This window comes from Fragaria vesca, linkage group LG6, assembly GCF_000184155.1.
Source record: "Fragaria vesca subsp. vesca linkage group LG6, FraVesHawaii_1.0, whole genome shotgun sequence".
NCBI classification, from domain to species: Eukaryota; Viridiplantae; Streptophyta; class Magnoliopsida; order Rosales; family Rosaceae; genus Fragaria; species Fragaria vesca.
Window position 1 is genome coordinate 22,303,482 of NC_020496.1, and position 17,378 is coordinate 22,320,859.

The 17,378-nt window shown below is 38.1% G+C and overlaps 5 protein-coding genes across 6 annotated transcripts in view; all 5 read right to left on the reverse strand.

Annotated features, from left to right (window-relative positions):
* Nucleotides 1-1,796, reverse strand: part of LOC101302572 (putative F-box/LRR-repeat protein At5g41840-like) — a 2,408-nt gene extending 612 nt beyond the window's left edge. For both annotated transcript variants that reach the window (XM_004303504.1, XM_004303503.1), the window contains exons 1-2: nt 454-1,796; nt 20-199 (exon numbers count right to left, since the gene is read on the reverse strand). In XM_004303504.1, coding sequence (XP_004303552.1) covers nt 20-199; nt 454-1,491 — 1,218 coding nt within the window. In that variant the 5' untranslated portion in view covers nt 1,492-1,796. The remainder of the gene's footprint in view (nt 1-19; nt 200-453) is intronic.
* Nucleotides 1,797-2,955: 1,159 nt separating this feature from the next.
* Nucleotides 2,956-4,910, reverse strand: LOC101303048 (putative F-box/FBD/LRR-repeat protein At5g22610-like). The gene is made up of 3 exons (XM_004303505.1): nt 3,787-4,910; nt 3,425-3,604; nt 2,956-3,332 (listed from the first exon to the last, which is right to left on the reverse strand). The coding sequence occupies exons 1-3, from the start codon at nt 4,798-4,800 to the stop codon at nt 3,057-3,059; spliced, it is 1,470 nt and encodes a 489-aa protein (XP_004303553.1). The 5' UTR covers nt 4,801-4,910; the 3' UTR covers nt 2,956-3,056.
* Nucleotides 4,911-5,632: 722 nt separating this feature from the next.
* On the reverse strand, nt 5,633-7,589 carry LOC101304119 (F-box/FBD/LRR-repeat protein At5g56420-like). Its single transcript, XM_004305614.1, has 3 exons — nt 6,549-7,589; nt 6,160-6,339; nt 5,633-5,962 (listed from the first exon to the last, which is right to left on the reverse strand). The coding sequence occupies exons 1-3, from the start codon at nt 7,587-7,589 to the stop codon at nt 5,705-5,707; spliced, it is 1,479 nt and encodes a 492-aa protein (XP_004305662.1). The 3' UTR covers nt 5,633-5,704.
* Nucleotides 7,590-8,608: 1,019 nt separating this feature from the next.
* On the reverse strand, nt 8,609-11,273 carry LOC101303343. Its single transcript, XM_004303506.1, has 5 exons — nt 11,196-11,273; nt 9,918-10,966; nt 9,551-9,730; nt 9,112-9,313; nt 8,609-8,999 (listed from the first exon to the last, which is right to left on the reverse strand). Exons 2-5 carry the CDS (start codon nt 10,422-10,424, stop codon nt 8,977-8,979), a joined length of 912 nt encoding a protein of 303 aa, XP_004303554.1. The 5' UTR covers nt 10,425-10,966; nt 11,196-11,273; the 3' UTR covers nt 8,609-8,976.
* Nucleotides 11,274-11,901: 628 nt separating this feature from the next.
* Nucleotides 11,902-14,317, reverse strand: LOC101304407 (putative F-box/LRR-repeat protein At4g13960-like). The gene is made up of 4 exons (XM_004305615.1): nt 14,008-14,317; nt 13,350-13,654; nt 12,729-12,908; nt 11,902-12,186 (listed from the first exon to the last, which is right to left on the reverse strand). The coding sequence occupies exons 1-4, from the start codon at nt 14,315-14,317 to the stop codon at nt 11,902-11,904; spliced, it is 1,080 nt and encodes a 359-aa protein (XP_004305663.1).
* Between the last annotated feature and the right edge of the window lie 3,061 nt (nt 14,318-17,378).

Consider the following 17,378-nt stretch of genomic DNA (forward strand, 5'->3'; position numbering starts at 1 on the left):
GAGAGAGAGAGAGACTTACATTAGATTGAGGACCATCTAGAGGGGGTTTATACTGTACACAAAGAATATAGAGATTAGGCAATCCTTTGAAGAGAGAAGCTATTGCCGGAACCAACTCGTCAGTAATGCGTCCAGTATCCATTGTCAAACAATGAATATTAGATATTGGAGCTCGCATCGATCCTTTACTGAATGGAGCCTACAATGTTGTATGTCAATTGACTAGTTAAATTCCAACTGAAGTGGAAAACAATAAGTCAACATTGTTATTATCCATACAACTTAAAATGTCAAATGTGATCAATAATGTTCAGCAAATGAACATCAATAAGCCAAAATTCCATTGCCATACTACAAATCAACTTCAAAAAGAATCTAGTTCATGCCACATAAACATAACAAAAGAAAAGAAAACAAAAGATCTCAGACTGAAAGGTTCTGTTTTTTCTTTACCTTAATGGTTGCTTCATCTAGCATAAGAGCTCTAACCTTGCACAAACTGCAAAGAACCTCATACACTTTGTCCACTTCATCTGCATCAGGCCTTAGACGAAGCACAGCAGCTTCCAAACATCTGAACTTTCCCAGAGATAGGTGATTCATCAACTTCCCACTCCAACTCAAAACCTTCAGATTTGGGGCACAAATATTTAAAGAACTGTTGCTAGGTGATTCAACATACCAGCCCACAACTATGTCTTCAAGTTTCTCACCTGATATGCTAAGATGGGAGGTGTTGAACACATCGAAAAATCTAAATATTTTCAAAGACGAGCTCGCAATGCTGATAGTTTCAATTCCACGAACTTGATCAAGATGTAATTCCTGAATGAACTTGCAGGAACACGAGATCCATTTGAAAAACCGCTCATCCTCTATTACAACATCTTTCAACTGCAACTTAGAGAGATTTGAGGAAAACCCAAACGAGGGCGTTCTAAGAAGAGTAAAATTCATGTCCACCACTAACGACTTCAAAGTTCCACAGAGAAAGACGCTAGACGGAAATGGTGCCTCCTCAGGATCATACAGAGCCATCTTAAGGTCAAGCACTTCAACATTACACCTCACTGCACAGTTAATCCATGTAAGGAGTCGATAATGCTCACTCGAACAGATGCACACAGTTTCATTTTCGTCCATATAATGCCTTTCCCAGTTCACATGAAAAGACTGTACCTTATTATCCCCACGATGAAACAAGAACCTCTCCAAATAAGTCATCAACTGCAGCCGGTCATAGCATGTGGATCTACAACTCGATGGAATGTCATCAAAATTCAAACACGGCGCTGACAGAGAAAGCTCTCTCCATCTTTTCGACACACAACACAGCCGAACGAGGTCAACTACAGTTAGGAACGAGAGAATGTGATGAGCAACCTGATCCGGCGGATCACTAAGTCTGTCTATCATGCTCTTACTCTCACTACAACCTCCTCCCTCACCCTCACAACCAGCAATAGCCCTTTTCTTAGGCTTCGACGCCATGAAGCTAAACTTGGTAAGATTCAAATACTAGCAAATCTTCCGATTGCAACCTAACTACAATCTTCTTCACCTTCACAATTCATAATTCACAGAACTCATGACTATCACATGGATAATGTTAATTTCAAAACTTAACGAAAACGAAGATAAGTAAGATGCTTGGTACCGGCACATACCGAATTCGAGAGAATTCTAGATTATCCAGAGTGGGTGCGCCTCATCTTCATAGATCCAGATTCTGGAATTTGAGGCATTGCCATTTTCCCTCGCGATGCAGAGCACTTGTGAACCCTAATTTGTCATTTAGGGGTGGTTGGGGACTTGGGAGTTCAAATGCTCTAAATTTGGGCTTTTTGAGTGGGTTTTACGGCCCATCAAAGCTGACAAAGTATGAAAGTTCGCAATTTGGTGATATTTTTAAAGGCCCGACTTTATAGTAAGTAGTAGAGATACGTAGGCAATGAATGTTTTTATATGCAAGATAATCAAGGGAACTAATCATAGAATTCATAAATCCTAACCGTCATTTGGACATGAGGCCATAAGTGAGTTGAGATGAACCGATATTCAACGAAATTGATCAAGAAACTTTTTCGGTTGGTTTAATGGAAGCATACTTGTACTCTGTTGTAAACAGGCAGTCGCTATAAGGATTCTACGCTTCTGCTGGCCCAATTTGTAAAGGACATTCTTACAAAGGAGCCATACTTAACTTCGTCCCGGCTTTGGAGTGGGTAACTCACTTAACCACCATTCTTTTTTTTTTTACAATAAAAAAAAAAAAAAAAAAAAACAATGCATGCCAACTTTCATGACGTCCTCTAGTTCAAGGAATGAAAGGATGTGACGAGGAACTTCGTCTGGAAGAGAACTATGCCAACAAGAAAAATGCAAGTACTATGTGTTAAAATTACAATAGGGTGACCTCTGACTTTCCAAGACCAAAGAAAGATCATGCCAGGGCTTGTAGCTGCGGTTAAATCAAAGGGCGCCTCGGATACCCTTCCTCTCCCAGGCTCCCAGCCTTTCACTTCTCAAGCCATCTCTGAAGCAAAGCGGATGATAATACTCGGGCAAATCTCTTGCTTTATGTATACTTCAATCCATTCCCCAGGAGCATTACCATGACACTACCCTAACGCACAAAAAACAACTACTAGTATGACATCGCAATAATGTCTCAATAAGACCAACAAATGCAGTAATGCTGAAGCAAGACAGGAGGAACAAATTCATTACATTAATGCAACAGCAGAGTACCAGCACTATTCCTGAGACCCTCCTGTGTCTCATTACTACCAAGTAGCAACAGCAATCCTCGCTAATTAGGATTACATACTAAACATAAGTGAGTAGGCAAGCAAGTTATGTGATTACTCTGTCTGTCATTCAGATCATCCATATCAGATAATTTTCAATCAAGCATAAGGCAAAACAAACACAACCATATAGCAGCACACAATGACCAACAAACAATAACAAGATACAATTACACTGGTTCAAAAAATTCCAAAACAAATTTCAACACCTGCACTTATGTTTCAACATGATAACAAAATACATTCTCAGTAATGGCTAAGTGGGTCAACTGAAGCTCGATATTTCTTAAAAATAACTGCGGCATTGGAGATCATGCAACTCTTTCTTAACTTCTTTTTAACACTTGATTCACGAGTTAAATACCTAATGACCATCTTCTCCAGGCTCTTTGCATGCTCAAGAACATACCTTGCAAACTCAATCCCATTAGATCCAGCACTGAGCTCTATAGTAACTTCCTCAACCTCAGAAATAAAATTCAGGTTTTGCTTCTTCCAATACTTCTTATTGAACCCAGATGTCTGTAAAGAAGAAGGCAACACAGAAGTCAGTATGAACTATAGAGGAGACAAACACATCATCTAAATGGCACAAGGTCGAGAGCTTAACTTACATTAGATTTAGGGTCAAGTGAAGTTGGTTCATAACACATGTATAAGGTACACAAATTTGGGGTTCCTCTTAAGAGAGAGACAACTGCCGGGACTAGATCATCAGCAAAGCTACCAGTATTTATTCGCAAGCACCAAATCTTATCTAATTGAGCATGCATGCGCTCCTCCCTGTAAGCAGCCTGTGATATTATAAAGGAACACCTTTATCATGTTTTTCAATTTACTTCACTTCTGTTCAACAAAACATGGATTAAACATGACCATTATTTATGTAAAAGCGCATTTATAAACAACAGCGAAATTGTAAGAACCATAACTAGTCAACTTAATAAACAGTCACAGGAGTTCTGGTTCACTTTACCTTGATGATAGCTTCATTGAGAATAAGAACTTCCACACTGCACAAACTGGAAAGAACCTCAGATGCTTTGTCAAACTCATATACTATAGGCTCCATAATAATAGAAGCTTCTTGTAGACAATCTAAGTCTCCCAGATTCAGGTTATTTTTCACATTCCCTTCCAACATCAAATATTTAACTTTTGGAGCAATAATGTTCAACAGGGTGCTTCTAGGTGAATAACGGCAGTCAATATTTATTTTTTCAATCTTCTCACCAGAAATGTTAAGATAGGAAGTATTTAACACCTCATAATGAATATAGAAAAAATCTTCCAAAGATGAGCTTTCAATGGTGATAATATTTATCCCATTAAGTCTCGCAAGAATCAATTTCTTAAGTAGCTTGCACGAACATGAGATCCACTTGAAAAACCCCTCATCTGCAATATCAACATCGCTCAATTCCAAGGTCTCAAGATTAGAGGAGAATGAAAAGGAGGGTGCTTTAAGAACCGCAAACGACATTTCCACATTTAGAGACCTCAAAGATGCACATTTAAAGACACAACACGGAAATGGTAAAAGTTCCCCATCAGGCTCATAAAATGTCATGTTAACAGAAAGCTTTTCAACATTACACCTCACAGCATTCTGGATCCAGGTGATCATTCGGAAGCTCTCATTAACACAGAAGCACGGAGGGTCCTCCATCTCGTCCTCACAATGACCCTGCCAACTAAGACTAAATTTCTGCAACTTATTATCCCCACGACTAATCAAGAACCTATCCAATGCATTCACCAGCTTCAACCGAAGCTCGCACGGCATCTCATCTATATCAAATCCACAATTATATCCACCAATACTCACAGACGGAGCGGACAGAGCTAGTTCTTTGCATGTACTGGACACGCAGCAGAAGCGAGCCAGGTCGCGAATCACAAGCCTAGAAAGAATGTGATGAAGGATTTCCTTCGGAAGCTTGCTAAACCTGTCAACCTCACCATTTCTACTCTTGCGCTTGTGTTTCATGATTCACACTATCTTTGCTATAAGATTTGGTTGAAATTTATACAGGTATAAGAGATATGGATTCAGACTCTGAGCCAAAGCAAAGTAGTTATGATTCGAGTACGTACCACATTCATGAACCAAATTGAAATGCGAGCTTACTCTCTAGCAAGCCCAAATGGATTGATGCTGCGATTTGATGGATTGAAAGGTTCCCTCCCGAAGCAGAGTGAACCCTAGTACTCGGAATTCGGGCGTTTCTTTCTCCCTTTGTGTTTTTGCGTTTTGGGGGATTTTATATGTGATCCAACCGGGCTTCCGGGTCAGATTGACTTGACCCGTTAAAACATGAGTTCGGGTCAAAACTTAGAACCAACTAAATTTGTTCCTGTTGCATATGCCTTGTGTCTATAAGTCTATAGAGGTTTCAGGTCTTTCTTCTTCTTCTTCTTCTTCTATGCAAGGATTTGAGTTCAACTTACGTACTATATATTCAATTACATTGTACATTGAGATCTAACAACCATCAGTGTCGGCTGGACTTGAATCCGGACATTGGGGGTTTCATACGACCCTCTAGTTAAGAACTCGACCATCTGCGCTAGTTAAAACTTGGGAAGTATTATCACACATTGGTTATCAGCTGAAAATACATGCCGAAACATTGGTTTTGTTTTAGTATCAACGAAGATTTAAGGAAGATTCTTGACAACCGCGAAAATTGTTCATTATAATTAGCAAATTCAACCATGAAGATTATGAGTAGGCAAGATATAAGTTTGCTCTGTCACGGCCAGTATGATCATCCACACTACTAAACTCGGAATGAGGCGAAATTCTTTACAATCATTGAGTAAAATTCCAAACCGGATCAATGGACATTAGTCACATTACACAGGGACTCTGAAATAACATTTCGAAACTATCAAATGGATCTTTCATACTCCTCGAAAGTAACCATGGGATTGGAGTTCATCTTACTTTCTTTTAACTTCCCTATATCATTAGATTGCTCGGCTAAATACCTAATGACCATTTTCTCCAGGTTCTCAGCATGCTCAAGAATATACCTTGCTAACTCAATTCCATTAAACCCAGCACTAAGCTCTATGGTAACATCCTCAACCTGAGAAATAAATCCCAGGTTTTGCATCTTCCAATACTCAATATCAAACCTGGATGTCTGTAAACAAAACAAAAAATGATAACAAGCAACTTAGTTTCAATTTTTATTTTTTATTTTTTATTTTTAAATATAACCAAAGACAAAAAAAGAAAGGAAAATCATATTTGAAAAAAAATTGCTTATCTTAAAAGAATGAAGGATATGCTACTGACTCTAGAAAATATAAGATAGAGAATGAAACGAACTTAGCTTACATTATATTTAGGGACGAGTGAGGTTGGCTTATACCGAATGTATAAAGTACACAACTCTGGTGTTCCTCTTAAAAGACAGACGACTGCTGGGACTAGATCATCAGTAAAGCTACCAATCTTCATTTGCAAGTACCAAACCTCATCTAACTGAACTTGCACGCGTTCCTCCTTGCATGCAGCCTGCAATATTATTAAGGCAGAACTTCGGTCATGTTTGCCATGCCATCTTACTTTCTCTTTCAAACAAAAGATAAGAATAAATATGAACATTCATTCTTGCTACTGAGACCATTATTTATGTAACAGTGCATTTAGAAACAACAGAGAAATTGTCAGAAACACAAAGTGGCCAAGTTAAAATGCAGTCCCAGGGTTTCAATTCACTTTACCTTGATGGTAGCTTCATTCAGAACAAGAACTTTAACACTGCACAAACTGGAGAGAACCTCATATACTTTGTCAAACTCATCTACTATAGGCTCCATAAGAATAGCAGCTTCTTCCAAACAATTCAATTCTCCCAGATTTAGGTCATTTTTCACATTCCCCTCCAAAAGCAAACGTTTAACATTTGGAGCAACAATTTTTAATACGGCGCTGCTAGGTGAATGATAGCAGTTGACATTTATTTCTTCAAGTTTCCCACCAGAGATGTTAATATGGCAGGTTTCAAAAATCATGTAATTAAAGAAATCAAATTTTTCCAAAGATGAGCTTTCAATAGTGACATTATATATCTCACAATCTGTAAGAGAGATATCCTTCAAGGATTTGCAGGAACAGGAAATCCACTTGAAAAACCCCTCGTCCTGTATAATAATGTCTCTCAAATCCAACCTTTTGAGATTGGAGGAAAAAGTGAATGAGGGTGTTTTAAAAACTGTATGTGGCATCTCAACCACTAAAGACCTCAATGATGATGAACGAAAGATGCAAGATGGAAATGCTATTGGTTCTCCCTCAAAATCAAAATAAGCGACTGCAAGATGAACCTTTTCAACTTTACACCTCACAGCATTCTGGATCCAGGTGTTTATTCGGAAATTCTCATTAACACAGAAGCAAGGTTCGTCAAGCTCTTCATCACTGTGACCATCCCAAAACAGACAAAAGCTCTTCATCTCATTATCCCCACGACTAAGCAAGAACCTATCCAATGTATTCACCAACTTCAACCTAAGCTCACACGCCATATCCGCCATTTCATCTGTATTAAATCCACAGAAGTTCACCGACGGAGACGACAGACATAACTCTCTCCATCGTTTGGAGACACAGCAGAATCTAGCAAGGTCTTTAACCACAAAATCAGAAAGAATGTGATGAATAACTCCCTCGGGAAGATTGCTAAATCTGTCTATCATATTCACAGTACAGAGCCCTTCACCCTCACAACTTCCAGTAGCCAATGACTTACGCTTCTGTGCCATCATACTTTAACTTCTATTTCTCCAAATCTACAATAACAAGAGAAATGAGGGCCAAATTCTCTAAACATAAGTCAAAAGAATTTCACACCAAAATTCTCTTACATATATAATCTGGGTTTAGTTCAATCAATGAAAACTAACTAATTTATGCTACAAATCTACGAGAAATTGATGACTGAAACTGTAAATTATATTCATTCAAATTGTGAGCTAGAGCAAAAACAGAGTATTGATAGTGTAGATAGATTACGTACCACCATTGATGTACCCAACAGCTGGAATTCGATGGATTGAGAGTTGACTCCGGAAGCAGAACGAACCCTAATTTTGCAGAATTGGGGCGATTCTGAAATGAAGACTCGCATATAAGATAGCTAGAGAAGGACTTGACCCGTTAAACATGGGTGCGGGTCGGGAAAATAGCCCAATAATCAGAACCCAAAAAGAGGCCTGCTAAAATATGGCGGGAAAGTAGAGATTATGTGACTTTTCAGTCTCTTTAGCCTCTATTTTGGTAACTGATCATGCTTATGTAAATTACTGGAAATTTAGTTGATTGGTAAAAAGTTGTGTTTTCTTTTGGATCAATTGAGTTTCTGGAAACATAAAATCATGGTCATGAGGATCGTTTATCTCTCGAGTCTCGACTGTAATAAAAGTAGTGATATGGGTCTAATGTTTGGTTTATGCCAAATGTATTTTTTTTTTTTTTGGTTGTGGTTTATGGCAAATGATGAGGCCAGGAAAAGTTTGTAACTTCGTTTTTCTGTGAAATTTCTTTTTTAGCTTTATGGAAGACGAGAGAGACATATTCAAACTTGCAAAGGAAAGCAATCGTAATAGCTCATAATCCCGTACTCAATTACACATTTGACCCAACAATCATGACGAGCCGTCGTCCCGGCCGCTCCCCGCTCCTCAACCCATCACCCTTCAACATCTACCTCTTTCCACCCTTCAAATTGTCACTGTTTTGAGGGATAAGTTGGAGCTGCAGGCGGAGTACAGGTCGAAGTGGTAAAAAAAGGATGGAGGAACAGAGGAACAAGGATGAGACTCATGAGAGTGAGATTAGGGAGAGTCTGGTGAGATTAAACAAGATAAGATGGCTAACACATGCGAGGTTGATGTCCATCACTAACTCGGGGAAATATAGGACATTCAAGGGCACGTGAATATGCCTCGGGAAAATCCAGAAATCCGGAAACTTTGCAAAAGATTAATGATAGGACAGGATCAGTACTCATGTTCAAAAATGCAAATGCCTGTGCCCAGCCACCATGAAGACCATGACCGAGTGGGCAAGATATGTGTTTACTCTGTCACGACTCACGACCAGTATGATCCATAAAATAAGGCAGATACTTTACACTAATATCAAACCGGATCATTCAACGTTACACACGGAGTCTGAAATAACATAAACAGAAAGTCAGAACTATCAAGAGGATCTTTCATAAACCTCGAATGAAGGGCCTTTCATATTCCTCGAAAGTAACTGAGGGATTGGAGATCATCTTACATTCTTTTAACTTCCCTATATCATTAGATTGCTCGGCTAAATACCTAATGACCATTTTCTCCAGGCTCTCAGCATGCTCAAGAATATACCTTGCTAACTCAATTCCATTAAACTCAGCACTAAGCTCTATAGTAACATACTCAACCTGAGAAACAAACCCCAGGTTTTGCATCTTCCAATACTCCATATCAAACCCAGATGTCTGTAAAAAAAAAAAAAAAGACGAAAACAAGCAACTGAGTTTCAATTTTTTATTTTAAGTCACCAAATACAATAAAGAAAGGAAATCTATAATTAAAAAAAGAGAGAGAAGAAAGTAAAACTGCATTATCTGTAACACAAAAAATAAAGAAGTAAAACTGCATTATCGTAAAAGAATGAAGAATATGCTACTGGCTCTAAAAATGATGAGATAGAGAATGAAACGAACTTAGCTTACATTAGATTTAGGGTCGAGTTCGGTAGGTTTATACCAAATGTGTAAAGAACACAACTCTGGTATTCCTTTTAAAAGACAGATGACTGCTGGGACTAGATCATCAGTAAAGCTACCAATATTTATTTGCAAGTACCAAACATGATCTAACTGAGCCAGCATGCATTCCTCCTTGTATGCAGCCTGCAACAATAGTAAGGTAGTACCTCTATCATTTTTGTCATTCTCTTTTAAACAAAATATATGAACATTCAATATTGTTACTGAGACCATTATAAATGTAGAATTGGATTGAGAGAACAATGGTGAAATTGTAAGAAACATTATGTGGCCAAGTAATATGCAGTCTCAGGGTTTTCAATTCCTTTACCTTGATGGTAGCTTCATTTAGAGTAAGAGGTTCAACACTGTACATACTGGAAAGAACATCATATACTTTGTCAAACTCATCTATTATAGGCTCCATAAGAATAACAGCTTCTTCCAAACATTTAAGTTCTCCCAGATTCTGGTCATTTTTCACATTCCCCTCCAAATTTAGAAGTTTGACATTTGGAGCAACAATTTTTAATACGGTGCAGCTAGGTGAATGCTTGCAGTCGACATTTATTACTTCAATGTTCTCACCAGAGATGTTAATACGACAGGTTTCATCAACCTTGTAATTAAGGAACCAAAATTTTTCCAAAGATGATCTTTCGATAGTGATATTATGTATCTCAGCAACTTCTATAAGAGATATCTGCTTCAAGGATTTGCAGGAACAGGAAATCCACTTGAAAAAGCCCTCGTCGTGTATAGTAACGTCACTCAAAAACAACTTTTTGAGATTGGAGGATAAAGTGAATGAGGGTGTTTTAACAACAGTATGCGGCATTTCAACCACTAAAGACGTCAGCGATGTTGAACAAAAGACGCAAGATGGAAATGCTATTCGTTCTCCATCATAATCAAAATACTCGACTACAAGATGAACCTTTTCAACTTTCCAGGTGATGATTCAGAAATTCTCATTAACACAGAAGCAAGGTTCGTCAAGATCTTCATCCATGTGACCATACCATAAAAGATAAAAGTTCTTCATCTCATTATCCCCACGACTAAGCAAGAACCTATCCAATGTATTCACCAACTTCAACCTAAGCTCACACGCCATATCCACCATTTCATCTGAATTAAATCCACAGAAGTTCACCGACGGAGACGACAGACATAACTCTCTCCATCGTTTGGAGACACAGCAGAATCTAGCAAGGTCTTTAACCACAAAATCAGAAAGAATGTGATGAATAACTCCCTCGGGAAGATTGCTAAATCTATCAATCATAGTCACAGTACAGGGTCTTTCACCCTCACAACTTCCGGTAGCCAATGACTTACATTTCTGTTTCATTCTACTTAATTCCTATTTCTCCAAACCTACAATGGTAAAATAAATGAGCGCAAAATCGTCTAAACACAAAGTCATAAGAATTTAACACCAAAACCAGTTTAACTACAAACATATAAATCCTTACTTATCTAATCTGGGTTGAGTTCAATCAATGACAACTAACTTATTTATGGTACTTAAACTGTGAATTATATCCATTTAAATTGTGAGCTAGAGCAAAAACAGAGTAGTAATAGTGTAGAAGGAATCACGTACCACCATTGATGTACCCAACAGCTGGAATTCGATGGATTAAGAGTTCACAACGGAAGCACAAGAACCCTAATTTTGCAGAATATGATTGCAGTGTTTCTGAAATCTTATATATGGGAGAGGATGACTTGACCCGTTTAACATTTCGGGTCGAAAAACAGTGCAAAGAGAAACTGGATATGAGTGAATTGAAAGTAGGCCACTAAATTAAGGCCCAAAAAAGAGGCCTGCTAATTATAGTGAAGTTATTTGACAATTTGACTTTTTCATTTGTCTTGCCTCTATTTCGGTTAGTGATGATGCTTCTGTGAATTGCTGGAAAAACTTGTTTGATGGAGCAAGGAATAGTCTGTAACTTGATGTTTTTCTGCGTAAATTCCAGTTTAGTTTTATTGAAGAACGAAGACGAGGGACAAATATATTCAAACTTGCATAGGAAATGAATTCCATAGATGTCACTCTGTTGGCACCTGCATAATTAGTACAACTCGACAAAAAAAAAATTCAAGACTTACATTTGTTTTAGCTCTAATAATTCATACTAACAAAAAATCAAGAATAACTAGAAAGTCATGTAAATCCATCTGAAACAGAATACAAGAATAACAAGAAACAGAATACAAGTACCAGAAAGACAAATCTAGAGTTTTCATCTCATAGTAATGCCACAATGTGTTCCATCAATATCCACAACGAAGTTCATTAAAAATTAACTCTCTTCAGGAAAACCCAGATGGTTTAAGTACGCGCTGTATCTGTCATGAAAAACAACAGTGGCATTGGAAATCATCTTGTTCTGTAACTCCCTTACAGCAGCAAATTGTTTCACAAAATGAACTATGACCATTTTCTCCAAATTTGGAGCATTCTCAAGGATATACCTTGCAAACTCAATTCCATTAGATCCACTGGGGAGCCATAGTGTTGCCTCTTTCAGCTGATAAATGAAAGAAAGCCTTTGCAACTTCCAAGAATCCATATCAAACCCGGAACACTGAAAAAAAAGAGAAAAAAACAGCAACAACAAAGACAACATGATATTCAATTACATTTAACAACAAAAATAGGATTTTAACAAGGGGATATTTCCAGAGAAGTTACTCTCAATCCCTAACTTTATCGGGTCATCTCTATTAAATACAGAAAACTTTTCTCTTCTACATAAAATTCTGAAGTGATTTTTATTTGTATTGTCATATCAACATGTTCATAGTTAATAACTATGACTAGGAGAACCACTTATGCCATTAGCATTTTGTTTATCTGATGTTAACATATAATTGAGATTAAAAAGTTTCATGCATTTTTTTTTTTTTTTTGAGAAAAAATTTTCATGCATTCTTTTGTAACAGAGTGATGGAAAGAGTATTAGAAGTCATGAGATTCAAGGAAGGATGTGAATTTAACATAAACCTAAGGATATACACTCCCACAATCCCAGTTATGAAAAGAGACAGGTCATTTTGTAATCATACAAGAAGAACATGAAAGCAAATCAAGAAATTACTTCAGGAGGCAACAAAAGCTTTCACTTACTACAGAATTAGCAAGCCCTGAGAATTGAGTGCACTTTAAGTACAAAGTATTCAAATTAGGCATTCCCTTCAGAAGAGAGACCGCTGTTGGAACTAGTTCATCATTCAAACTACTCAGAGGCAAACCCAGCTTACGGATATCACTTAATGGAGCCTTAATAGAACCTTCGCTCAGCAAAGCCTGCATGCAATTGTTTTTAAAAGTTAAAAAAAAAAAAAAAAAAAAGGAGGAAGAAACAATATACTACAAATTAAAAAAAAAAAAATCAACAGGAATGTATTTCAAAATCTATGAACAATCATTTACTAGTCAACATGTTTCCTATTTTAATTTCATTGACAAATCTATGACTATACACTACAAAATTACTTTCTTTGGTATTAGATCTATATAATGGTATTCAAACTAAACTTCCAGCATGTTTTTAACTTAACATCATGTTAGTGTCAACTCTGTCGTAAAATGCCATAACCTTTACTCCTACTGAAAACTCATGAGTCATAATCTATACCACACAACATCCTTGTTAAAGAATGTAAAAAGATATAATGAGGGAAAGATCAAATAGCGAAATTCTGGTTTAACTGAAACAGAACTTTCGAAAGGTTACCATATCTTTACCTTGATGGTTAATTCGCTGAGAATAACAAATTTAGCCATGCATATACTGCAAAGAAACTTGGATATATTTTCAATGTCATAATTCACTTCATATCCCAGAAAAATTTCAGCATGCTCCAAACAGACAAATCTCCCCAGATTTTGGCTATTCATCAGACCACCTTTCCATTTCAATTTTTTAAGAACCGGGGCAGAAATACTTAAAGATTTGCTGCCTGGTGACGAAGAAACATTTCTCCATGTAATATGTATATCTCCAAGCTTCTCACCACATATGTTGAGATGAGACAAATCATTTGTACGAACTGTAAATGATTCCAAAGATGAGCTGTTGATGTTGATGTTTGTATCCCACTAATCTCAAGAAGCTGCAACTCCTTAATGCATTTGCATGAACATGAGATCCATTTGAAAAAGCACTCATCTTCTATTCTAACTTCATACAACTTCAAGTGTTGGAGATTAGGCAAGACAGATACAGAGGGTACTTGAAAAATCCACCCCTCGAAGTACACTGATAGAGATCTCAATGATTGAGAATGAAAGACACAAGAGGGTATCTTAAACATGGTCAAGGGCCAGGAGAAACTAAGGTCAAGCACTTCAACACGAGATGCTACTGCCTTCTCGATCCATGTGATTATTTTAAGATGCTCACCAGAAGTATTCCAACAGAAATTCCACTGAAGGCGAAACTGCTGCACCCTATTATCTCCACGATGAAATAAATACCTATCCCATGAGTTCAACATCTTATCATGCAACTCACCAGTTCTTGAATAGTAATTTTCATCCAGATCCAATGAGGGAATTGACAGATAAAATTGTCTGCATGTTTTGGACACAGCACCCACTCGAGTAAGGTCTCTAAAATCGAGACTGGAAAGAATATGATGAGCAACTCCATCTGGAAGCACACTAAATCTGTCTCTTTTTTCAGTTTGCAGCAACTTTCCCTTGTGCCCCATGGCACTCTTTTCCTACCTTATTATCGTAAGAGCATGTAGAGGACTATCTGAAGTAAAAGTGGAACTAGTAGCACTATCGTTCGCTGCAACATTAAAAGGACTAACAAATTAACAGATTTAACATTATCACATGGATAGTTTGCAAATGAACAAATGGAACCGGAGAGGGTTCTGCATCTGATCACTGCTAAAAGGAACACCAAAACATTTTCAGCGTCTGCGATACTTTCAGTCGATCAACTAAAAGACACAATATAGGAAAGCAGTAATCAACTCGTAACCTAATAAGACCAACAAAGAGCATACCCAAGGAGCTAAAGATAAAAGACACAAAGACAAGAGGGCCGGGGTAACTGAAAGTATGAAATACAAGCATGTTCTCATAATCTTATATGAAACACCTAACTAATATATGAAAGAACAGAAGATGCCCTGAGGAACACTCAACAGTATACCCGGCCCATTGAAAAACATAAGGTGAAAAATATGAAGTTTCTTCACTTTCTTCCAGTACAATAGATTAGAAATAAGCATAGCAAAGCAGTAGCAGACCCATTTTCCCAGCAATTCAAAGCACTACATAGGATAGAAGGCGGACACAAAATGAAGCAAACCCATTTTCTCAAATTCAAATCAAATGAAGCTGTGAAACCCAGAACAACCAAATGATAATTTGTCCCAAAAGAGCATCAATTACCATGATTAAAGACCAATGGGTACTATGGTTTCACCTCAGGGGTTCAGGGTTTCTCCACTATCGATCCCTAATATAAAAGTATACATAAAACGGAAAACAGGGAACAATTAGACAGTGCAAACCTCGTGATTGTGATTGTAGCGATGAGACCGCGGAACTCTGAAATGGTATAACTCGGAACGAAATTGAACTTTGACGACTAGAGAGAGAAGTGGCGAGCTGTTTGTACTCCACTGAAACCAAGCTAACAAAAACGGCGCCATTCAAACAAGGGCCCAACCCAAACAAAGGCCCAATCAGATTAAAAAATCAGGGGCAGTTCAGTCATTTCATCATAAACCCTAATCTTGAAAAACCCTAATCATGGTATCTAAAGTTTCTTTCTCCTCAATTAGAGAAAATTTTAGAAAATCTGTTTGAAACAAAATACCCAAAATCTTCTCTAAAATAGAGAAAATCAAGAAAATAAGAAAAATGTTGGAGATGCTCTAACTATCTATCTTTTTCTCGAGAGTGACAGTAGGTAACTTATGGCATCATTGTGTGATCTTTTAAAAGATATATTAATCGCAATCGCCCTACTTCTTTCTTACTGTGATCATGTTCAACTTGCCACACTATGGAAGACTCTCTATCGAGTTGTTGTTACTGTTGTTCAACTTCAATGTGGTCGGAATATACCATGGCTAATGACCATTAATCGGTATGATAGTCTCTTTGACGATAAAACGAAATGTGAGCTCTATGATTTCCAGCTCAAACAGTGTCTCTAGCTCTTTCAAGAATCACAGGGAGCCAACTGCAAGAACTACTCTGGAATGGCTCTATTGTGGCTTCAAAATATGGTTAGCTACTTGTAACGACGAGTCCTACATACTGTTTATGTAGTCCGCTTACAAATCAAATAATTGAATTGCCTCCAATAGGGTCACACGACTATTTCCTAGGTGCAACGTTCTCCGGCCCTCCGACTTGCTCCGATTGTGTTGTATTCGTGATATGTAGAAGAGGTCTAGCTAAAGCAAATAGAGGTATATGCAGCATAAGCACATGCAATCTCAGAGAAAGAAGATGGACAACTAATACCTATAATGTTTATCGAAAGCCGAATTGAGGAACGTAGCCTATGTTGATGGAAGTTTTTATCGTGCCTTCACTGTCGGTTCAACCCTGCACTTAGGTACCTTCAATGTTTCATCTTAGGACCGGACTGGGCTATAGTGAAATCAGTGATCAAACCCTCTAATTTATCCTATCAGTTGGTTGATTCTGGTGGGGGCCTCTTACTAATAGCTATGCCTCGTTTTAGGCCTGCAGTTCATACTGCTGCTTGTCTTCAGTTTGATCGATTACGAAAAAAATGGACTCGAATTAAGAGCTTCACCGAAAGCGCTGGACTACGCCAAAGTGTTGTACGCCGCTGTGGTTCCCATACGAGTGGCAGCTGTTTACACCTAAATTAATATTTTACTGGACAGTAATTGTTTAGGTGAATATTAATTAAATTCATGGTCCATGTCATATCAGCGAGCCCGAAATAATGGATTTACGAGTGATGGCCCGCCAGGAAGGTCATGCGAGCTAGACAAGTTTGCATGGACAAAAAGACTTCGCGTGGTGTAGAAGGATTAGGAGATGAAAGTGGACTTGATTCAATGTAAAGTAGTTTGCTTACCCAGGAAGTCATGCGAGCTGGACAATCCGCGTACGAACGGACTCCGCATAACGGACTTTGCGTACAAGAGGAGTTTAATTGCTGGGGGAACACCTCGCCCCGATTTGGAACACCTCGCCTCGACTTAGCATCGTACCCCCACTTGTATATACAAGAGCACGTGCATGGCTTGTGGTCCTTTAATTACATAAGTATCTCGACGGCATCTTGATGGAATCTCGCTACGACTTGGAAGCATCTCGACGGCATCCCGACTCGACAAGCATTTTCGCGCTCGATTTGAGATATTATCATCTTGCCCTTGATTATATCTAGTGGTGCACGTACAGTAGGCTTTCAAAGTCAAATGCATGCATGTTTAATTATTGGAGGGAGATATCTTTGAGCTTATAGCCCGCATAGACGATTTCACATAGATGATTAGCATGCAGAGAGGTTGCATGTGAGATGGACTCCGCACGATTGGATTTCGCATGCAAGAAAGTCGGGCTTCATACTTCGCCACCGCATGCTTGAGTGGAGAGAATGTCGTCATCTCGTCCTTAATTGGATAAAGCATACGACTATAGTACGATCTATATGGAGTTATCCAGATGATCACGGGTTGGGTAAACTTTATCATGTTGCCTAGAGTCGGTTATGTCCGGTATACATCTGTGATCATATCAGGAGGCAACCGAGTTTAAGTG